This window comes from Siphateles boraxobius, unplaced genomic scaffold (genome assembly GCF_051911475.1).
Source record: "Siphateles boraxobius isolate OS27281-9 unplaced genomic scaffold, OSU_SipBor_1 18, whole genome shotgun sequence".
Lineage (NCBI taxonomy): Eukaryota > Metazoa > Chordata > Actinopteri > Cypriniformes > Leuciscidae > Siphateles > Siphateles boraxobius.
The window spans coordinates 6,252,501-6,276,944 of record NW_027508788.1 but is presented as its reverse complement, the minus strand read 5'-3'; the positions used below and the strand labels follow the sequence as shown (position 1 = coordinate 6,276,944).

At 40.1% G+C, this 24,444-nt stretch overlaps 1 protein-coding gene across 3 annotated transcripts in view; it reads left to right on the top strand.

Moving 5' to 3' along the window:
* myo5b (myosin VB) overlaps nt 1–5,132 on the top strand; it is a 52,891-nt gene extending 47,759 nt beyond the window's left edge. For 2 of the 3 annotated variants that reach the window (XM_077233084.1, XM_077233083.1), the window contains exons 32-40: nt 55–186; nt 264–415; nt 686–775; nt 1,503–1,653; nt 1,744–2,038; nt 2,136–2,310; nt 2,425–2,505; nt 3,626–3,772; nt 4,368–5,132. In XM_077233084.1, coding sequence (XP_077089199.1) covers nt 55–186; nt 264–415; nt 686–775; nt 1,503–1,653; nt 1,744–2,038; nt 2,136–2,310; nt 2,425–2,505; nt 3,626–3,772; nt 4,368–4,379 — 1,235 coding nt within the window. In that variant the 3' untranslated portion in view covers nt 4,380–5,132. Of the gene's footprint in view, nt 1–54; nt 187–263; nt 416–685; nt 776–1,502; nt 1,654–1,743; nt 2,039–2,135; nt 2,311–2,424; nt 2,506–3,625; nt 4,084–4,367 lie in introns of those variants that run through there. The other variant, XM_077233085.1, reaches the window with a different exon arrangement.
* The last annotated feature ends 19,312 nt before the right edge of the window (nt 5,133–24,444 follow it).

Genomic DNA, 24,444 nt, shown 5'->3' with positions numbered 1-24,444 from the left:
AACATTTAACCTTTAGTAGAGCCTTGTGCTGATATGCTGTTATTCTTTCTATAGTTTCTCAGGCCACTAGGAGCAGACCAGAGCTGACTCGTCAGGTCACTGTACAAAGGAAAGAAAAGGAATTTGAAGGCATGCTGGAGTTCTACAAAGAAGATGAGGCCTTGCTAGTCAAAACTTTAATTACTGGTATGTGTGGTTGCATGCAGGCACATTTGAATGTGGAGGTTCGATGGTTGTAATTAATACACAGGTCTTGTCTTTAGACATGAAGCCCAATGTCGTGTCGGCCACTGTCCCCTGCCTCCCCGCCTACATCCTTTTCATGTGCATTCGTCATGCCGACTACATCAACGACGACCAGAAAGTTCATTCGCTCCTTACTGCAACCATCAATGCCATAAAAAAGGTCCTGAAGGTATGTATATTTAATACAATCACACCAACACACTCCCACTACAATCCAAAAGTTTGGGGTCAGTAAGATTTTTTATGAAATTAATACTTTTATTCAGCAAGGGTGCATTAAATTGATCAAAAGTGGCACACAATATTTCTCTTTTTTCTGTGTTTCTGATCAAAGCAGGCTTGGTGAGCCTATATCTTGCCTACCCCAAACTTTTAAATGGTAGTGTATAAGCTCATAATGATAGGTTGTCCCTCATCCCTGTTTTTATTCATTCTTCAGAAAAACAACGATGACTTTGAGATGACCTCCTTCTGGCTGGCGAATACCAGTCGACTCCTGCACTGTCTGAAGCAGTACAGCGGGGACGAGGTGAGATGTCACAGGATTTTTACATTTGTTTTTTTCCTTGCATGATTGTTCATTGGATATTTTAGGGATACCCCGAAATTTTTGCTGCTGAAAATTATCAGCCGAAAATGGCATTTTCGGTTTTTGGCCGAAAGAGAGAAACGTCCAAAAATATATGCCGCCTCGTCCTTCAGTGTTCAGTACTCAGGTTTCACTCTCGCTCTGGCCATTATCGCTGCGCAGTTTGACGCTCTGCTCAATATTCCGCTATATGCACGTGCGCTTCGCTTAGTTGCTCATTGCCCATACGAACGCTCCACTCATGTACCGCTCATGTTCATTGTAAAAGAGAAAGTTCCGTCAAATAACGTGCTGACATGAAATTTCTATGTAGTAGTATACTTGTTTCTGTTTTCAATAGACCTACTGTGCTGTAACATGGTGTGGTATATAGCCGTGTAAGGCAACGCTAATAAAATGATGCTAGCCTCAAAAAAAGCTAATTTAAAATAAGAAAAGTAATTTTAAAATTTTTGCCAAGTGCATCCAGAATTTTCGGTTTCGGCCCAGAATTTTAATTTCGGTGCATCGTCCGATGGCAATTTCAGTTGGAAATAAGAGCTAGATCCATTTACCACATTTTAACATGTATAACCACAGATTCTGCCATCAAAAGTCTGGTTTTAAAGCCCCAGCCGATCCCGTCTACTAATCTTTGGTTTGATTTTGCTGTTGCTTCCTGTCATAGGCGTTTATGACACAGAACAGTCCCAAGCAGAACGAGCACTGCCTGAAGAACTTTGACCTTGCGGAGTATCGGCAGGTTCTTAGTGACCTTTCCATCCAGATCTATCAGCAGCTCATCAGAGTGGCGGAGAACATCATGCAACCCATGATTGGTGGGTACATAGAGACACATTAAAATCTAAATGATTAGCAGATTCTGATATATCATAAGGAGTACATGTTTTTGTGTTTGGTTTTGGTAGTATCTGCCATGCTTGAGAGCGAGAGCATCCCCAGCCTGGCCGGAGTGAAGCCCATGGGCTACAGGAACCGCTCCTCTAGTATGGACTGTGAGAGTGGAGGTCCGGCGGGCTACACGCTGCAGGCTCTGATCAGGCAGCTGGGACAGTTTTACACCACCATGGCGGACCACGGCCTGGATCCTGAGATCGGCCAGCAGATGGTTCGTCAACTCTTCTACTCAATCAATGCAGTGACCCTCAACAACCTGCTGCTGCGCAAAGACGTCTGCTCCTGGAGTACCGGCATGCAGCTCAGGTACATTTGATGCTTTCAGGCCAATCCGTGGCCTAGTTATATCTTCAGGAACGTCTAATGAGTGTAACGGCAATCTCATCCATTGGTATTGTTTCAGGTACAACATCAGTCAGTTGGAGGAATGGGTGAGGGGTAAGAATCTGCACCATGGTGGAACTATAGCCACCGTGGAACCTGTTATCCAGGCAGCCCAGCTGTTGCAGGTGAAGAAGAAGACCTCCCAAGACGCAGAAGCCATTTGTTCGCTCTGTACCGCCCTCAGCTTACAGCAGGTAGACATTTATGATTCATTTACCATTCAATATTTGTTAATTAATTGTTTATTAATTTATAAAAATAAATTATTGACTTTTCATGGTCTTAATCTTGCATTTACTTCACCTCAGATTGTGAAGATTCTGAACTTGTACACGCCACTCAATGAGTTTGAGGAACGAGTCACTGTGTCCTTCATAAGAGACATACAGGTAAAACTATGTACACACACTTGCTAGGGTGTACTAAAACTTCAGTAGTTCATAACCATAGCAGAAATAATATTCTACTGAGCACACTCCTACATTTAAGTTTAATATTAAAAAATGTAATGTTTAATTAATAGTAAGGTATACTTATGTTTAATTTAATATATAAATTATAGAAATATTATTAAAGTTAAAAAAACTTTTAATATATTTTTAAATAGTATAACCTGAGTATTTCCATGACCAATGACATGCATGATTGGTTGCAATGCTGTCTTTGTACTATGGACATCATCATGTTAAAAATCATGTTAATAATCATGTCTGCCTTGTTCTCCAAACATATTTTGCCCCTGAAATTATTATATTAAAAAAAACATATATTTATGTTTTTTTTGTGTGTTTTTTTAATGTTTTTTTTTTTTTTTTCATTTGATGGTAAAGCTGAATTTTCAGTAGTCATTACTCTCTTCAGTGTCACATGATGCTGCAGTGCTTAAGAAACATCTCTTATTATTGTCAATGTTGAAAACAATTTACTGTTTAAGTAATTTTGTTAAAACCATAATACTGTGGTTCTTTTTTCAGGATTCTTTGATCCTAAAAGTTAAAGGTTAAAAAAGCAGCATTTATTTGAAATAGAAATCTTTTGCAACACAATAGTTGTCTTTACTGTAATTTTGATCAACTTAATGCATCCTTACTGAATAATTTTTTTATTATTTTTTTTATTTTAAAACAATTTTACTGACCCCAAACTGTTAAACGTTTTGTTTGATTGACTTTAATTGTATTTTTAGATAGATCGCTGCACATCTGTTACTTCTGTTTATGCTACAAAGTCTGTAGAGTTCATATATTTGAGCATATATTTCATTATTTTATTTTACTTTTTTATCCCCCTGCACATTAACTAAAGACAGCCTGTTTACATTAATACCTCCTCTAGATAGGCTTTCTTCTTTTTTTTTAACAAGTGCATTTGATCATTCATCAGAATTTTTTTTTCCCACATACACATAGAAGCGTTCAAAAGCTTGTATAATAAATTATTGTTGTTTTTTAATCTATTATTGACTTCTTTATTTGCATGTCTGATTAATATTCTTATTTTCTTCTGCAGAATCGCCTCAAAGATCGGATAGAAATCAACCAACTGCTGGTGGACACAAAGTACACCTTCCCTGTGCTCTTCCCCTACACTCCTTCAGCGCTCACTCTGGAAGCCATACACATCCCTGCCTCCCTCAGCCTGGACTTCCTCACACGGGTCTGACATCTCAATCTCTCCGTCTCACTCTGAGCTCTATCGAGTCAGACCTGCGGCCTGCAGAAATGAGAGCGGGCCATGTCGCAGATCTGCTAACCCATAAACTAACAACCAAACGTGTGGGATTTACAGTATCGGCATTTAACAAGACTTACAGTCTCCGACCGACTAACTTTGGTGTTGAGATGCAGTTTCAGTGAGTCCCAATGATGAGGGGTGTAAATAAGCTGCCTGCCTTTTGACTTTCCTTCTGTAACATTCAACCAAGCAAGATTATTGTTTGAAGAAAGTAAACTATATTTGGATTGGGATGTGTTTGTCTTTGACTAATTCTTAATAATAATGGTTAGTTATTCGACTAATAATGATTAAGTTTAATCTAAATGAAAGGTAAGAGGGTTTTGGGCTACTGACATGAAACACTACTGCAAGATGTGCGTGTCCGCACTCGAGTATCTGTATTAGTATGCACTGATTTCTTTGTGTTTGTAATGTAAAAGTGTCTGTTATTTCCCCTGCTTGTGCTGGAGCACAGTTTCATCTCAGAAACATGGGCTCCCACTGAAGCAACACCACCGTCTCGTTTTTTTTCTAGGAGAACTTTTAAAATCAGCTGCCAAGATTCATCCCCACAACCTCTTACAGAAAGAAGCCGAAATCTCTGCATTGCAGTGGCTGTTGCCAGTGACCAATCTGGATTAGTCTCTACGAACAGGGACTTTTAAAGCTTTTTTCTTCTCCCCATGTTTTGAAGAATCAGTTGCAGAGACTTGGAGCCCTGAATCGGTTATGTCACAGCGTCAACGAATGCTGCTGATCATGAAAGTGACATTGACAAGTTGAAGTACGTGGAGAAGAAAAAACGAAGATGAGGACAATTGTTGTTTGTTGGTGGGATCTAGAATGTGCTGGAGGGCATGTGCAAGTATGATAAAACATCTCAGGAGGCGTCATATAGACTGGGATAAGTTGTTCGGTGTACAGAAAAGACATTCTCAAAACTACCAGGTTACTTCATGAAAGCAGTTATCACAATTTACTTGATACATTTGCACAGCTCTTTAAATGATTATGTGCATTTAAATAGCAATAACCATTCACTGTTTACTTTAAAAGTTAAGAAAAAAACTATTTTAAACATCCTCTTACAATTTTGCCAACAGAATGGGCTGTTCTACAGGAATAGTACATCATGTAAATGCAGCATACTGTACTCTGTTTAAAAGTGATCATCTTTTAGCTCTAGGTTTCAACATTTATACAAAACAGTGAAATCATGTATTATGTATCACTTTTTGGATGTAATTTTCTGGATTTAAATAGTTCTTTCAATGCCAATAAAGTAAGGACTGTAAATTTTCGTATTGGTATTCTTGTATTATTATTATTATTTTAAATATATTGGATATTTTTTCTTACTATAAATTTCACATTAACCATAATTACTTTTCATGGTACTGCCCTCTACCGACAATACAAGCACAAGTCGAGTCAGAATAGAGCTCTGCAAAATTGTCTTTATCATAATTCCTGTTCATTTAAACTCCTGATACATTTGAGTTCGAAATTATGTACATATTTTGTATATAATATCTCTCTTTTTTTTTTATTGACACCCCAACAGTAAGTACAGTTTCTTTTTTTCACACTATACTATGCATGCTATTTTCTAGCACGGAACTCACACCACTGCGGTCGCATTAACATCACACTCCTTGATTTAATTTTAACTTTGATAGAACGCATTCAGTTTAGACCATCGGTTATAACTAATAAGACTTCTACATATCAAAATCTTGTGAATATACTATAGTTACGGCTAAAATACGTTGTTAGCTAGGAGAAGCAGCGTCTCCTAGAACCTTATTACTTTTATAAGAACTCCATTGATAGTTGTAGAAGGCTGCTAAGGTCCTCAAATTGATTGGTCAGGACACTGCAACAGCAGCATTGAGGCGTTTCACCATTTGTGCGTTCCAGACAGACTCATTAGTCATCAGTCTGTGCATTAGTGGTGGGGATTTTTCAGTTACCATAATCTTTCTGTGGGTGACTGTCTTTATGTGAGTGAATCATTCGCTCAACTTATTCAGTCAGGAAGGCACTACCGTGCATCGCTCGTTTGGCACTATTCTTTGATGGGCAAAATATAAGTTAGTAAAAACATAAATCGACATGAAACTTAAAGGTGCAGCAAGGTAAGTGATTTCTGTGAATAATTTTTGGACACTTGATGTTTGAAATTAACCTAAACAAACACACCCCTCCCTTCATTTCTTCGCCCCCAAAATGCACGAACATGCAACGCAGATGTCACTATCACAGTGGAAAAATGCAAACAAAGCTTAAAGGCCCCCTGAAATAAAAATTTAAGTTTTTAGCTTTTAGTATAAATATGTTAGGCTTAAGGTTATGAATAAGCTGGTATGTTCCAAACCAATGACAAATTTCACATTCAGGAGATATAAGCATTCAAAACTTACATCCCTCACTTCTGCTAAAATGGATCACAAATTTGTATGACATCCCCACGGACTTCAGCTTCTTGTCACATCTTCTGTCCAATCAAATACTCTCTAGAATGTAAAGTGTCCCGCCCACTATGCTATAAATACCACCTGGGCACGTCCAAGCTCAAACCGGAAAGGTTTTGCTACGATTTCCAGGTTGAATGACATGTTTCCTAGAAACGGCGTGCAACCAAGGGGGTAATCCATCAGCCGGAAACTGAAGCTTCCAGGGCTGCCAACTCTCACGCATTGAGCGTGAGACTCACGCAATTGACCCAATTCTCACGCTCTCACGCCACACCCCCGATTTCTCACGCTGAAGTGTCAACCCGGTCAGTCAAATGCCTGAAAGATGAGTTTATCTATATATCTACCGGTTGAGCCACTCGTGATCGACTAGTTATACCGCAAATTAGTAAAAATATCCCGTAATCTATCTAGAGCGAGCGTCCATGCGAGACAGATATTGTGCTTCAAACCGCGCGCGCACGGCAAAGAGGTAAGCGAGCGAGAGACCGTGTGCAAGGTGTCGTCGTCGTCCACCCCCCCGTTGGAGAAGTCTCATGCCAACCTAAACTCAAAAGTTGGCAGCTCTGAGCTTCCCGGGGACCGCCATTGTAGCAGCATTGTAGCATTTTATCTACGTCGTCAAGCTCATTTTGAGCCTGCGCAGTACGGTCAGCCATCAGGAAGTGAGTGCTTCTAATTGAGCTTCACGTTTCTCCGTTGAAATCAAGGGGGTTGCTGTGCCCATTTCTTTTACTGTCTATGTGTACAACAGTTTGAGATACTTTCTCTGTTGGTGGGTGTGTCAAAAATGGGGTTGGGGTCTTACACATGCACATTTCCACACACACGCAAGCTCTCTCACTCTCTCCCTCTCTGCAGTGCGCGCGCTACACGGTTTGGAGATCACAAGCTCTAGATTCCGGGAGATTTGAACTAATTTGCGGCCATCAGGGAGCCGCTATCAATATGCCGGAGACTCCCGGAACTTCCGGGAGACTTGGGATGTCTGCAAACGTGTCGCTGCTTGATATACAACCACTGATAAACATACTCGGTTTCGATGAGGGAAAAAAACTATACGAGTGCGGATTAGAACCCTGAATCTCTGACACACTTTTGGCATAAGTTCTACCACAAGACCATGAAAGTACACAAACTATATTTGCGGATCTATGGATTTATTCAAGTGAAAATTCTCGGCATTACAATATATATTAGTAGATCTCGTTAAATGGCTAATTAAACCCTATGTACTATTGAAATTTATTTCTGGACATAGTAATGTTATTTTTTCCCAAAAATTGTTATTGCACAGTGCACACATATATTGTAAATATATCTTAGCATTGTATAGCAAACTCCTCCCCCCCACACACCTGTCCCACCCACTTTTTAAAACAAAATTACGCCACTGGTTGGAGATGTGCGTTTGGTTGCTCGAGTTTTATTCCGTTTTCCAACTATAGCTTGTTTAGGAATGAAATGGCTAGAATTTATTCAAACCTCTACAACTGAATCCAATGTATCATCAGCGCTCAGATTCACTTCCATGGTGCTGTCAAGTACTATTTGCAGTCTGTCAGCTAAACTAAACGCTATTGGCTATTTGAAAAGGGGGAGGAGCCATTCAATATGTCCCGTCTTAGCTTCCTGTTTCAGTTGAAATTGTGTCAACGCATCATACAAAGCTGCACGTTCAAAGGCACTTCAGTGGGCCTTTAAAGCGAATATGACGAACAAACAAAAAGGAAGAACAAAAAATTAACATACATTACAGAAGATATATATAAGCAAGAGTCCGTTTTTAATCAACAGCTGCACACACTCAAAATCATTTTACTCCCATATGGAGCAGAAACAACACTGTAACCTCTGCATCCGGTTTCAGGTCTTCTCGCTTAGGTCTCACCAGCGCTGGAAAGCTTTTCTAATAGTGCGGGTCCTAAAGCTCTTGCTTAATCATAACCCTTCTTTTTCCAGTGATATTCCTAATGTCTAATGTAATGTCTCTCTCAGCAATCTCTCTTTCAACAGTCTTTCTTTAAATCTCCCTCTTGCTCAGTCTCTCTCCTCCCCCATCATGAGTGGACACGCCCACTACTGTTGATTGGCTTCAAGTTTGTTGTGGTGCTCAGTCTGATCCACTTTCAACAGTGTTTTTCAGAAATCGCTTACTGCACCTTAAACTATAATCAAAATATGACATTTATAATATAAACGTTGTAAGAGCCACATAGAAACAAGTTCTTCTCAAATAAAAACAATTTCATGATTTCCATTACACGAGAGTAGATGTTAAAACTTCATGCTGATTTGTACTCGGCTTTCGCCAAGATAAGCACCAACTAAGACGTAGCTTTACAGTAACCTATGCTTCTCCATCTATTTACGCTTCTTTCCATATGGTGATGTGAATCTCCTTCTGTCTGGTGTTAATAGCTGCAGTGTATTTTGCGCATCAGCACACACAACGGCTGCAACCACATGGCGGTCCCCCCATGACAACCGTCTGGATTGAGCTGAGTAGGGGACATCTCTAGGGTCTTAAAGTGGGCACCTTCCATCCTCAGTGTTTCGTCGACTAGCCCACGACACCTCAAGAGGGCTCGACAGTGACTCTGGCGTCCCAGAGTCAACCCCCTCCGTCCCCCACTCAACTCAGCCCAGCTTACTGACCTTTACATCCTTCCTGCTGCTGAGGTTGCTCCTTCCTCAAAGTTCACATGTGACCAAACCACAATCTCAATCTCTCTGCAACCCGACCATACGCGCCAACCCATTTGACTAAGGCTGTCGAGCCCCACTGCCGACGTTAAAGCAGGTCAGCGGCAATGGTTCCATATGGCATTCTACCGCAAAACAGTATCTATTCAAACACCAATTCTCATTCACGCAAAATACACAGGAACGTAATAACTGTAATAACTATGCAAACTGTACAAATAAACCAACAGACTCTTCAAGTTTTTCAAGAATTCTTCGAAACCGTAGCGTGGCGGCCTGTACACAGCCAGCCAGAATCTTTCCGTCTCGACCACAGCCAGTTGCTGCTCCTCTCTGCTGCTTCAGATAAGTTCTTTACTGTGCGACGCAACTCTTGACCACTGAATCCGACGTCTCTGAGGAACCGGGTTGTGGAGTGTGCCACAAATCCTAAACAACCCACTTCCACTGGATAAACCCGGACTCTCCTTCCTTGCTGTACTGCTTCAGTGGCCAGCTGAGCATACCGCAGTTTCTTCCTCTCATATGCCTCATCTACAGCATCCTCCCATGGCACTGTTAACTCTATCAGTTGAACAATGCGTGCTGATCCAGACCACAAAACAATATCTGGTCGGAGGTTAGTGGTGGCAATCTCAGGTGGAAAAATAAGCCGTTGATCAAGATAAGCCAGCATTTTCCAGTCCCTAGCAGCTTCCAGTTGTCCTGGGCGAGAATTGGTTGTAACACCTTTTCTTGGTGGTTGCTCGCCTGGGCGGAGGAATATTGTCTTCTGTGTGTAATGTTTTGCTAGAACAGGTGGCAACTTATTGGTCATGTTATGCTTGTCTTCCAATGCTAAAGGCAAACATCGGAGTACTTGGTCATGGCGCCAAGTAAACCGACCTTGGCTAAGAGCCACCTTACATCCTGTCAAAATGTGCCTTAATGTGGCAGGTGATGAACACAAAGGACAAGAGGAATCCTCTCCTAACCAGAGGTTTAGGTTCTGTGGTGATGGGAGAACATCATATGTTGACCTGATAAGGAAACTGATCCTACTCTCTTCCATTGACCAAAGGTCTTGGCAGCCCATCTTGCGTTGTTCCACACTCTTTCATCTCATCCACTCTCCCTGCTTGGCCTGGGACATGGCCTTTATACACCTCATCCTCTCCTCCTGCTTTCACACCTCGTTGACCACCAGCTTCCTCCTTTGAGCTGGGGGTGCCTTGTGCCATTTAGGAGGAGCTAAACTGAGCCCAAAACCCCCTCTTCCATGCTGTACCTGTCCCACGATATCACCAATTTGAAGGGCAGCCTTTGCCTCTTCCACAGATTTCTTTGCTGACCAATTTCTACCAGTTTTTAACACAGGTGCTGCCTCCCTTACACTTTTGTCACGTGACTCTACTAAGGTTATTTCCAGTCTGAACTTGGCACACTTAAACTCCTCTGTTAAAGCAGAGACTGTCAAATTCTTCATACTGTATCATCATCTGAAAAATTAAATTGCAGTAAGGGCTTCTTACTGTAAAATAAAATTACAGTAAGGACATCTTACTGTAAAATGAAATTGCAGTAAGGAAATCATACTGTAAAATTAAATTGCATTAAGGGAAACACATTTACAGGTAAGCTACTGTAAAAGGGAACTTACAGTAACTTACTGGCAATAGTGCTGCCAGTAAGTTACAGCAAAAATACAATAAAATGTCTAACAGTGTACTAGCGGTTATGCAAAAACAGAATGTAATCACTGAACTACTTGTAAAACAACAGCAGCTATCTCATCTACCAACAAAGGACATTCCTGTGCTGTGGTTTAAGGGTGATGCACTATAATACAAATCTTTCATGAGGGTGTGTGAGCACGCAATAGATCAGAAAACCAGCAATGATCAATACTATATACATCAATACTCGCAATACTATGGAAGACATCGAATTCTTAGAGGAGATGGACAACCCAACCAACTTACAGACAGTGGTGTCTAAGCTATTGACAAATTGAAGGAACGTTGGTGTGCTGAAGCTTATGACATAAAAGAGCAAAGAGGCAGGAGAGCAAAGTTTGCTGATTTGGTGTGCTACATAGACCGCCAAGCTAGAATAGCGATGGATCCCCTCTTTGGTAATATCTCAGACAGCTGCCAAATCTCAAGTGGAAATACTGACCAAAAAGAAAAGCATCATGGAAGGAAAGAGGTCCGTGGAAGCAGTTTTGCAACCATTGTTTCCACCGAAAAAGACTTTTTTTCTTCAGCCAGCAAATTCAAGTAAAACTGTAAGTGCCTTTGAGAAGCCATGTTTAAACTGCCAGCAATCTCATACCCTTGAGCATACCTCATACCTCATGCAGCAAAATCAAATATCAACCACATAAAGAGCGCGTGGATTTTTTAAAACTGAAGGGCTTGTGTTTCGGATGCTTAGTTCCGGGTCATCTTAGCAAATTCTGCAAAAGAAGAATTGAGTGTAAAGAGTGTGCTTAAAAGCATCCAGACATTCTGCATATAACAAAAGAAGAAGGTTCTGTCTCACCTGAAAATAAAGATGGTCGTCATAGAAGTGAATTATCGTGTGCTCAAGTTTCTATTCTGCAAGAGTCCTGTAGCCTCACGGGGAGAAGTGGAATGTGTGCTGTCAGTAGTACCGGTGAAGATCAAGTCGAAAAGGAGTGACAAGTGTGTTGAAACATACGCCTTTCTGGACCCGGGAAACACAGCAACGTTCTGCACAGAAGACCTGCAAAGGAAACTAAACATTAAAGGGAAACCGACACGAATACTTCTTAGCAACATGGGTCAAGACAAACTTGGAGAACAGAAGCTCATGAACAGTTTCGTCATATCAGACCTGGAAATGTGCGGGCTGGAAGACACCAAGTTAATTGAGCTACCTAAGGTGTTCACTCATAGCAATATACCTGTTCACATTAAGAACATACCTAAACAGTCAGATATCCAGAAGTGGCCTTATTTCAATGAAGTATATGCTTGCCAGAGATGGAAGCAGATGTAGGCCTGCTTTTTGGAGATAACTGTTCAAGAGCAATGGAACCATGGCATGTTATTAATGCTGAGGATGGAGTCCCTTATGCTGTAAAGACTGCCATTTGCTGGGTTGTGAATAGGCCCATAAGAAAGGAACTGGATGATGCAATGAATGAAACGCCTACTTTTTCAGTAAACAGAATTTCTGTGATGGAGATTGAGAAAAGCTGCTGGTCCAACAGTATAACACCAGAGGTGTCAAGTCAAGGTTCAGAAAGTAAAATTCCTCCTCAGTATTTTGTTCCAATCACCTGGATTTGCTAATCAGCACAGTTTTTCAGCCAGAAGATAGAACTAATTAGTGAAATCAGCTGGCTGAGTTAATGGGTGGAATAAACATACGGCAGGACTTTTACTTTCTGACCCCTGGAATTGACACCTCTGTATAACCCTGATTTTTCAGAGCGTAACTACGATGACCGAGAGGAGATGTCTCGTGAAGACAAACAGTTTTTATAGTCTGTGCAAAAAACGACAATTCTTGAGAACGGGCATTACAGCATTGGACTGCCATTCAGGAATGAGAAGCTCCAAATGCCTAATAACCGTTGTGTGGTGGAACAACACATAGTCTGTTTGCTTAGAAAGTTCAAGAAGAATCCTGAAGAGTACAAGAGCTTTATGGAAACCATCATTGACAAAGGCAGACCTACTCCGTTTTCTTTGGTGGCCCAACGGCAAGTTGAATGAGCCTATGGAGGATTCGGAATGACGGTGCACCTCTTCGGAGCCACTTCTTCACCAAGTGTTGCCTCATTTACATTTAGTCATTTAGCAGACGCTTTTATCCAAAGTGACTTACATCTGAGGACTAAAGCAAGCGAGTCATCGTGAAGAGGGAAGAACGACGCAAGAAGTGCTCAAAATACAAAGTTCAGGGATTGCTCAGAGTAGCAAAAAACAGACAAGGGAAGATTTAAAAGGGAAGGAAAGATTTAAAAGAGAAGATTTTTTATTTTTATATTTTTTTATGTTAAGTACTCACGGAAGAGATGAGTTTTCAGTTGTCTTTTGAATGCTGTCAGGGGTTCTGCATTACGGACGAGGGTGGGGAGATCATTCCACCAGCATGGAACCGTGAATGAGAATGTTCTTGAGAGTGTTTTAGTGCCTCGCTGTGATGGCACCACGAGCCGTCGCTCCTTGGCCGATCGTAGGCTTCTGGTAGGGACATAGACTTGTAGTAGGGAGTGAAAGTAGGACGGAGCTGAGTCTGTGGTAGATCTGTAAGTAAGCGTCAAAGCTTTGAATTTGATGCGAGCAGCGAGTGGTAGCCAATGCAGTGAGATGAACAGAGGAGTGACGTGAGCCCTTTTGGGCTCGTTGAAGACAAGGCGGGCTGCAGCATTCTGGATCATTTGTAGAGGTTTAGTAACACATGATGGAAGTCCAGCTAGAAGAGCATTGCAGTAATCAAGCCTAGAAATAACCAGGGCCTGGACGAGAAGTTGTGTTGCATGCTCAGTTAGGAAAGGCCTGATCTTCCTGATGTTATACATTGCAAACCTGCATGATCGAGCTATCTTTGTAATGTGGTCTGTGAAGGTCAGCTGGTCATCAAATATTACTCCAAGATTTCTGACCGACCTTGATGGGTTGATTGAGGATGACTCTAGCTGGATACTGAAGTCGTGCTGTAGAGACGGCTTTGCAGGGAGGACGAGAAGCTCAGTCTTTGCCAGGTTGTGCTGCAGGTGATGTTCCTTCATCCATGCCGAGATGTCCGCCAGACAGCTTGGCGGACATCTCTTGGCGGACATCATTCAGTGCGCCTCATATGCACTGAAAAGAACTGCTGAAGATCACAAGGATGATGCATCTCCAGAAGCTGTCCAGACAGTTCTGCGCAACTTCTACGTAGATAACTGTCTGAAGAGTGTAGCTAAAGAAGAAGATAGGGTGACTTTGGCTAAAGATCTTCATACCCTGTGTGCCAGCGGAGGCTCTGCTTTAACAAAGGGGATGAGCAATAGCAGTATAGCAATAGTGTTAATGTCAATCCCTGAAGTATATAGAGCCAGTGAAGTGAAAGTCCTGGATCTAAGACATGATGCTTTGCCAGTCGAGAGGACCATCGGTGTACAGTGGGACACAGAAACTGATACTTTCACCTACAGTATGAAGCTACAAGTCAAGCTGATGACCAGAAGAGGCATTTTATCAGTCGTGAATTCCATCTACAACCCCCTTGGCTTTCTGGCTCCAGTCATCTTGCCTGCTAAACTTTTGCTAAAAGATCTTTGTAAAGAACAATATGGATGGGACGAGAACACTGTCGGAAAACACGATGAAGATTGGAAAAGATCGAAGATGTCAGTCATCTCTCTATGTTTCATGTGAGCAGGTGTTTGAAACACTGCTACTTACTCCCATATTTTAATAAAAAAGGCAACGTTTCGACCCTACTGGGTCTTCTTCAGGCAATTGCCTGAAGAAGCAATATACACTTTACCTTATATAAAAATATAAAGTAAAGTGTATTTTTGATAGGTTTTACTATCATTGAAGATCGAAATGTCTTTCGACTGTAACCCCTCCCCACACACACACACACCTAAGGAGCTTGCGCTCTTAGACAAAGAGTAATAAAAACTAAATTCCCAACTGTGACTTCCAACTCTCCGATTGGCCAAGCCAACAGGAAGAGGCTGGATTTCTCCAAGGTGATAAATGTCGGCGCGCTCCACTCTCGCGCTCTCTTACCCTCTCTCCTCCTATAGCATCATGTAACGGATCCGCAATTCCCCCTCAGGGGATCTTTTCCTTTGTTTCTTTAAGTTTTTATTTTTCCGTTTCCGAATTCCCCTTTGTTGATTTCCACCGACGAGTGATGTGAACTTAGCCTGAATTGTTTCTTTGGTAATTTTACATCAGAGACCGTTTAAACCTTCGTTTGACAGTGCGCGCTCCAGACCATCTGCAGACCACGTGACTCTCCCACGGAACAAATCCACATGCCTTCAAAGCAGCCACACAACGAGCAACTGTGCAAGTATATATTCGTATTGAGCTTTCAGAGCTTTAAGATGTGTTTTTCTGTGTTGTCTCTCAAAGGTTTTAAGGTCTGTAATTTGCCACTGATCCTTTCAGATTATCTCTCTCTCTCTCATTCTCTCTCTCTCTTTATTGATGCATTCTCTTTCATTATGTCGTTGCCATTATTGTGTTTGTAAATACATTTATTGTTTGTTATAACCGGTATACGTAACTTTGCCTTTATTAAATGCATTATATTAATTTATTGATTCTGTCTCTATGCTCATACAAGTCACTTTAATGTATAAGATCCAAAGCTACGTGCTTTACAAATTTACTGATAGCCTAATTAAAGAATCGTTATGGGACAGGAAAGTTGTTTCTTCTGGCCAGAGAAATAGCTTCTCCTGGAAGTCTATAAAGTAGGATAATTTTGTGAGGTTTGACTGAGATCGAATGATCAGGTTTTTGCTGGAGAAAAAGATGATTCGTTCACAAATTAATCCCCTTAAAGATTATCCCGACGATCGATCTATGATAGGCATAATTGATATATTAAATAGTTAATTATAATCCGTTTTGATTAAGTATTGATATACAATTGAGCTAATTTTAACCTGTCTGTAAAATATATTCTACATATGCAATTTATTATAATCCTTTGTGGTTAATTGCCTAAGTACATATATGAATGCAGATGCAGGGAAAATATTATCCCTTTTTGGGGAGATTTAACATGTATGATTATCTGGGTCAAACCCGTATGAATAATTATTAATTGTGAAATTACTAATTTTGAATACCTATCCCCAAAGCAAGACCCAGGTATTTCGTTACAGGGAGAAGCGTTGATCATTCCTCATGAGGAAGTCAAGAGTGGCCCCACTCAAACTGGTCACCATTCCCAGACTCGAGTTGACCGCAGCAGTTTTCGCTGTTAAAATAGACAAGATGTTACATCAAGAGCTTCAAGTTTCACTGCAACAATCTATTTTCTGGACAGACAGTACTACAGTGCTCAGATACATTGACAGTGAAACTGCTCGTTTCAAAACCTTTGTTGCAAACAGAATCTCTTTGATCCGAGAAGCAACCAAGCCATCGCAATGGAAGTACGTCAGAACAACGGTAAATCCTGCAGATCAAGCCAGCAGGGGCCTGAAAGCTATTGTTTGGTTCTCGGTGTTTAAGTTTATAATTGCTTAGTCCTCCTGCATAACTAATTAGGGGCCGGGTAATGAGAGAGCCACATAGGAACTAGTTCTTCAGAAATAACAATTTAGTTTGAAAACAGTAAAAAAAAATTTTACAAACAATTTCATGAAAATTCATAAGAAATGTATTGGTTTAAAATGCATGATTTAGTAATGTTTAGATCTGATAACATTTCAGTATTTTGAGCTTACAGTCAGATAGCACTATGTCATAGCGTAAGCGATAGGATGTAGTTAGTTTAGTTTGAAGTTAGAGACGTTGGAAGCAACACAGTTTTTTGACCGTGCATACCATGTTTATGTATAATTATATGTTTTGGAAGTAAACATTTAAAAGGAAGACCGTTTGGTTTGCTTGTGTTTCAAATACTGGTTGTAGTTAGACTGACTTCAAAAGGTGGTACAGAAGAATCAGAAGAAACTAGGTACCACTACAAACGTAATGCAGTAGGTGAACTATTCCTTTAAGTTGCGTATATCTGAGGGAAAAATGTAGGGCGGAATTGATTTTGTCCATCGGGAATTGATTGGATAGTTGAGAGAGGGGAAGTTATTTTGATTAAAGAACCAGGAAGTATGACCATATTAGCCCGGTTCTGTCAACACTGCATTGGCTCCCTATTAAACATTGTATACATTTTAAAATATTGCTGATTACTTACAAAGCACTAAATGGTTTAGTTCCCCAGTATTTGAGTGAGCTCTTGACGCATTATAGTCCGTCACGTCTAATGCAATCTCAAAATTCCGTCCAGTTGATAATTTCTAGAACATCAAAACCGCCTGCTGGCGGTAATCCGTTTTGATTAAGTATTGATATACAATTGAGCTAATTTTAACCTGTCTGTAAAATATATTCTACATATGCAATTTATTATAATCCTTTGTGGTTAATTGCCTAAGTACATATATGAATGCAGATGCAGGGAAAATATTATCCCTTTTTGGGGAGATTTAACATGTATGATTATCTGGGTCAAACCCGTATGAATAATTATTAATTGTGAAATTACTAATTTTGAATACCTATCCCCAAAGCAAGACCCAGGTATTTCGTTACAGGGAGAAGCGTTGATCATTCCTCATGAGGAAGTCAAGAGTGGCCCCACTCAAACTGGTCACCATTCCCAGACTCGAGTTGACCGCAGCAGTTTTCGCTGTTAAAATAGACAAGATGTTACATCAAGAGCTTCAAGTTTCACTGCAACAATCTATTTTCTGGACAGACAGTACTACAGTGCTCAGATACATTGACAGTGAAACTGCTCGTTTCAAAACCTTTGTTGCAAACAGAATCTCTTTGATCCGAGAAGCAACCAAGCCATCGCAATGGAAGTACGTCAGAACAACGGTAAATCCTGCAGATCAAGCCAGCAGGGGCCTGAAAGCTAAGAGTTTGGTGCCAGGAGGAACCTGGATCAATGGGCCGGTCTTCTTGCTGAACAATGAATGTGATTGGTCGAAACAGCCGTGCGAAGGAAAGAAAGCCTTCAAAATGATCCGGAAGTCAAGAATGGAGCTACAGTCAACATGATCAAAGTTGAAGAAAACATGGAACCAATTGACAAACTGATCAACTATTCCTCGGACTGGCATAAACTAAAAAAATCAGTGGCCTGGATTTTAAGGTTGAAGGAAAATCTGTGGAAAATGAAAGAGGAAAGAAAGGAAATATCAAGAAAGATCAGCTAAACTGAAAAGGAAAGATCAAAGTTAGAACACCAAAGAACAGGACACTGTGGACGCAGTTATGTCTTGGCACAACTGAGATGCAGGTACTGGATCCCACAAGCCAATTCTGCAATTCGAAAGATAATCAACAAATGTACAGTGTGCCGCAGGATTAATGGAAAGGTTGGTGAGCGAATTATGGCAAACCTGCCGGAAGATAGGCTCTTGCCAGATAAGCCTCCTTTCACAAATACCAGTGTTGATTTCTTCGGGTCGTTTGATGTTAAGTGGGGGCTGGGGTACAGTCAAAAGGTACAGCGTGATGTTCACTTGCCTCACTCTCAGAGCGGTGCACATCGAAGTTGCAGATAGCCTCAACACAGACTTACCATCATGCGTTCTGACAACGGCACAAATTTTGTGGCCGCTGAAAGAGAGTTTAGAAAAGCCATTCAACGGGCGGATAATGACAAGATTGAAAAGGCCTTGCAACCAAAAGGAATAAAGTGGATATTCAACAGCCCAGCCGCTTCGCACCAAGGAATGACAAATTCGGACTGTGCGAAGAATCCTTAACTCCCTTTTGAAAGAGAAAGCAGTAAACCAAGATTATCTTCTGACAATAATGTGCGAGGTCTAAAGCATCATCAACGGAAGGCAGCTTACAACTGTTTCAGATTATGTGAACGACGAAGAACCTCTAACAACCCAATCACTTATTGCTGTTGAAATCTCAACCCAACATGCCTGCAGGGATTTTCAACAATTATGACATGTACACAAGAGAGAGGTGGAAGCAAGTTCAATATCTTGTGGATTTGTTTTGGACTAGATGGACGAGTGAATACCTTCCACTTCTTGAGGAGCGCCAGAAATGGCTAAAGCCAAGAAAAAACTTCATGACAGGAGATGTTGTGCTACTAGTGGATAGTTCTTCCCCACGGAACTCCTGGCTCATGGGAAAGTTGGTTCTAACGTTGCCGGACTCCAATGGAACTGTACGAAGAGTGAAGATAAAGACCAAGACCAAAACTCTGGAAAGGGCTGTAAATAAACTGTGTTTGTTGGAAGAGGCGACGTCAGAAGAGTGAAGAAATAAAAAACAAGTTGATAGTTTATGGACATTTAGAAATTGTTTGGTTCTCGGTGTTTAAGTTTATAATTGCTTAGTCCTCCTGCATAACTAATTAGGGGCCGGGTAATGAAAGAGCCACATAGGAACTAGTTCTTCAGAAATAACAATTTAGTTTGAAAACAGTAAAAAAAAAATTTACAAACAATTTCATGAAAATTCATAAGAAATGTATTGGTTTAAAATGCATGATTTAGTAATGTTTAGATCTGATAACATTTCAGTATTTTGAGCTTACAGTCAGATAGCACTATGTCATAGCGTAAGCGATAGGATGTAGTTAGTTTAGTTTGAAGTTAGAGACGTTGGAAGCAACACAGTTTTTTGACCGTGCATACCATGTTTATGTATAATTATATGTTTTGGAAGTAAACATTTAAAAGGAAGACCGTTTGGTTTGCTTGTGTTTCAAATACTGGTTGTAGTTAGACTGACTTCAAAAGGTGGTACAGAAGAATCAGAAGAAACTAGGTACCACTACAAACGTAATGCAGTAGGTGAACTATTCCTTTAAGTTGCGTATATCTGAGGGAAAAATGTAGGGCGGAATTGATTTTGTCCATCGGGAATTGATTGGATAGTTGAGAGAGGGGAAGTTATTTTGATTAAAGAACCAGGAAGTATGACCATATTAGCCCGGTTCTGTCAACACTGCATTGGCTCCCTATTAAACATTGTATACATTTTAAAATATTGCTGATTACTTACAAAGCACTAAATGGTTTAGTTCCCCAGTATTTGAGTGAGCTCTTGACGCATTATAGTCCGTCACGTCTAATGCAATCTCAAAATTCCGTCCAGTTGATAATTTCTAGAACATCAAAACCGCCTGCTGGCGGTAGATCCTTTTCCTATTTAGCTCCAAAACTTTGGAACAGTCTTCCTAATATTGTCCGGGAAGCAGACAAACTTCCTAGTTCAAATCTAGACTAAAAACACATATCTTTGACCTAGCATACACATATCACATTATAGACTTCTATAATTCAATGTTAGGCTACATAGATTAGGTCAGCCAGAACCGGGAATACTTCCCATAAATCCTGATGTACTTGTTACATCATAAGAAGGATGTGCTAATATTAGTCTCTCTGTTTATCCCGAGGTTTACCGCAATCCGCCGGATCCAGGCCGTATCAGGATCTGATGAAGGACCTGCACCTGGACACGACGACAACGCAGTCCTAAAGTGTCAATTAGTCTATCCCCTGTGAAGGCCTCCTTCCCTTTACCTCTGTACCTGATAAAACGTTGTCGGGATAATTCCGGTTCACGTGGCTATGCGGAAGCGATAAAGAATTCTGTATTTAAAATTTTTCAAGGCTTGTACCTTGGAACCTATTTCATGGTTTGCGTTCTCGAGCCACCAGGCTCTGTTTTGTGCAAATGAGCGGGCGGATCGCATTAAGGGTTTTCTGTTAGAACGGTGTCGTGTTAGCGGCCCCTAAGTTAATAACTAATGATAGTTGCGACGGAAGTGAATCAATCAAAACTAACTTTAGCTAAACAATAACTTTATTCTAGAGCTGGTGTAAAGCCAAAACAATCTCTGTTACTTTAATTTTCTATTATCACTGTAAAGCTGCTTTGAAACAATCTTGTTAAAAGTGCTATATAAATGAAGGTGATTTAAAGATTACGAGGGCACATGAATTAAAAAAATAATAATGTGCATGGATAAATAATTTATAATAAATTCTGCAATATTCAATTTTGATTTCAGGACGGCTTTAAGGTCTTGTGTATTGAACTTTGCAAAAGCGATATTGTGCAAACTTGTACTTAATATAGCTTAATTTTAGGATGGCTCAAATGCTGTATGAACAGCATTTTATAATGTCCAAATCTTTATTTAATATGCCAAATGCATATTTTTTACCATTCTAAATTTTAGAACAAGTGTCAGGATTATGAATCAAAAAGGAAGTAAATATTTTGTCAGTGTTGACCACTTTTGAATGAAGATCCATCCTTTTAATCTTTTGATCTGTTTATCTCTTTTTCAGTCTCTCTCACTGCTTCTAACTTCCTCGATGGGGTCTTGTGAATGTGGCTGTGTGCTTTTTCCCAGACATATGAGCCTTGTGGTAACGGTTGTAGGATGGCAAGACACGCCAGCTTGATTATTTGACTCAACCTGTTTGTGGTAATATTTTCACAGGAAGTCGTCACATTTTGACAATGAAAGCTCCTGATGGTATTTCGCATGGAAACAACTTTACATTTTTCACACAAAAAATTTGGTGGATAAAACATCTTGCAATAATACAAAATTGAAAGAAAATAAATAAAAAACATGCAGTTGTACAGCGCATCATGTTTTATACAAAGATCTGCTGTAGTCAGTAAAAACTGTATCCATAAAGTGACTTTCTCTTACAGAAAGCTCATCTCCTCCCTCTGTACCACCTGCTCGCATCACAGGGGTTTGTAGAAGCTTAAAAATCCCGACCTCAACCCAGAAGATGAGGGAGAAGAGTACAGAGACATTAAAAAATAGCACCCTACGGTAAATAAGCCTTGAGCGTAGAGTGCAGACAACAACTGTATGCAGAGAAACCACCGAGGCTGTTGTTGTGAGATGTTTTTGTGCGATAGGGGCCTACAGCGATAGAGTGTGGTTTCAGAGGGGAGGGGGAAGGGGCACTCACAATGCAACTCAAAGTGCTTGTCGCATCTCTGTGCACCACGTTATGCTGCTCCAATGATGCCCTTCAGCCACGTGGTGACTTAACAACCTCTCTGGTTATTAGCACCGACCGAAGGAAAAGATGTTGCACTGTTTCTGTGAAAAAACACAAATGACTGGGCTAAAATGCGCAAGCTTTCTCCCCTTTCCCCACCTCGTTTTCTTGTTCTCACATGATCATCGCTGAGCTACGGCGTGTTAACCGCAGTAGTCGCCCACGGACGCATTCGAGAGTACCTAACACTAGCAACCCTGAAACCCTCCTCCTCCTCCCACTGATGCTGCACAATCCAACTCTGTGTGCCTCAAAATCTCTTCAAAACACGGGACTTTTCTGTATTTGCATCTATCTAACTTCTGATTTACAGAGATAGTTGTCCAAGGACTAAATGTCAGTAACATTAAGGTCAAACGTTCAGTTAAACAAATGTTTTTTTGTTGTTGTTGTATGTTGGTTTCAAAACCTATAGTTAAATTCTCATTTATAATTTAACCAAAAGTGACTATGAATGCTATTTAAATTATATGTTTCAGTGTTAGCAACACTGAAGTAAACTGGTGACAAATTACCTTTGTCTGTCTTAGGATGAGCAGATCAGATTACCATGTTGATTACCCAAGAAAGCACAAGTTTTCAGCCAGATTCAAGACAGCATGCTGATTTCTTTTAGGATTATCAAGGTTGCCACACCACATCCATTTATGCGGTTACTCGACGGGTCAAAAACCAAATTATCAGCTATGATCGGTTGTAAAGACCTTTCTCTGCTTATTGCCAGAGTGTTTGCCAGATAGAAATACATGTAGAGTCATACTGTGAAGATCTAGTATTGCTCATGCAGTACTGCGATTTTTGCACAGGTTCGCACATTTTTAAACTTTGGCAATTCCTTGGATCAAATCTTTTTCTCTTTTCTACATGGAAATTCATATAGTCTTAATGTATCACAACAAAATGAGTCAATGTACTCTGTAGATACAGGAAATATGCAGATATACAGCTGAAGAACCACAATCTCTCCACAACACAGTAACAATATAGACAACACTAGGAAAGGATAAAATATTGTTGTGTATCCTCAAGACTTTAATTCATGTGTCATCAGTGAAATCATTCATTAGGTCAGTAGCCTTTAAATGGTCATTATGTTTCTAAAATACAGTACAATCTAGTTTTATGGCATGATTCATTTAGATTACCTTTAATATTGTCTTGTCTGTGACTTGTTCACTTTGTTTACAGGACAGGTAGTAGCTCAGATTGATGATGTGCTGGCCTCATTTTTACATAAACTAAAGGAAGTGGGTTGTAATAGGTTACCACTTGTTTTTGTTTTTCAGATTAAAGGTACATGCTGAGAGAGGACTTTTTCATTTCATATTTAGCTTCACTTCTTGCAAATAGTCTGTAAGAAATGCTTGATAATTTGGTAAAACAGTCTTTGTTATATAGTATGTAGGCTATATTTTTTTTCTTGATATTTTTGTAAAGTTACTTCTAAGATTTAAAATTATAATAATTAGTATTATTATAAAAAACTATTACTTTTTCTTTCATTAAACTAAATAAAATGTAATCTCTGATATCTGCTAGTAGGATAAATGAATATGACAGTGTTTTGTTGCTGTTCCACTCTTCTCTTGTATGTCATTTTGTAACAAGGAAGTAAGCAGATAATTACTATATCTCCTTTTTTCCGGCATCAGATTCATTCCAACTACAAAAATGTTTTCAACGTAGTTTTGTTTCAGTCAAAACCACAACCTGCTGCTTTGGTCTTCCATTGTCTGACCTAAATAAAGTGCTGACTGTTCTCCTGCAAGATGCAAAACTTAACTGCTACATAACAGCTGTGAAATGTAGTCAATAATTGTATCCTTTAAAACTCATCTTTGATCACCAAAATGACACATTTAAAGTTTTTTCCTTGAAAAAAATCTCCATGCCTTAAAATATCTTGAATGTAACTACACCATTGCCTCATAAAATATGCGGAACCTTGAATATGCAAATTAGTCCCGCCTCCACTGACGCACCACGTTACGTTTTTGAGACTGTCTTTTTTTCACGGCAGTTTTAAGGAGAAAATACTCAGCAATGGTGTTGCCTTATGAATTTGCACATGGTTTGTCTTAAACCATATTAAAAACACCACATATAAACAACACCGAAAGACTTTAACAATGAGTCAATACATCATCAATCCTTCTTCCAAAACATGTTTTTGTTTTACCCTGATTTACTATGGTAAGCCTATGGTAAGTGTATATATTTTAATCCTAGAGGGATGACGGGAATTTACGTACATACCTCACTCGCCCTCACTCGTCTTGTCATATTCATAAATTGGGAAAAGTTGCTACTTTGACACATGTATGGTGTGGGAGTGGCATAGGTTAGTAAATTGCCATATGTAGCTCTCTTAACAGAGTTCATCATGGCATTATTTTGAAGGGTCATTTTACTACTGTTTGTTGTAGCGCTGTAGTAAAATTTATTTTCAAGGAAGTATACCATGTCTATTATTAGGCTATAGAGATTGCTAATGTGACGTCATCGTGACGTTTTACCAGTGGTGAACGCAAAGCATTTTGGGAATCCGCGGGACAAACAGAAGGCGCCAGACTTGATTGCATGGAGGGAAGAACGCAGTGTTCAAGATGCCGTCTACCTGCTGTGTTATAAACCGCAATAGTCCTTCTTGCACAGTT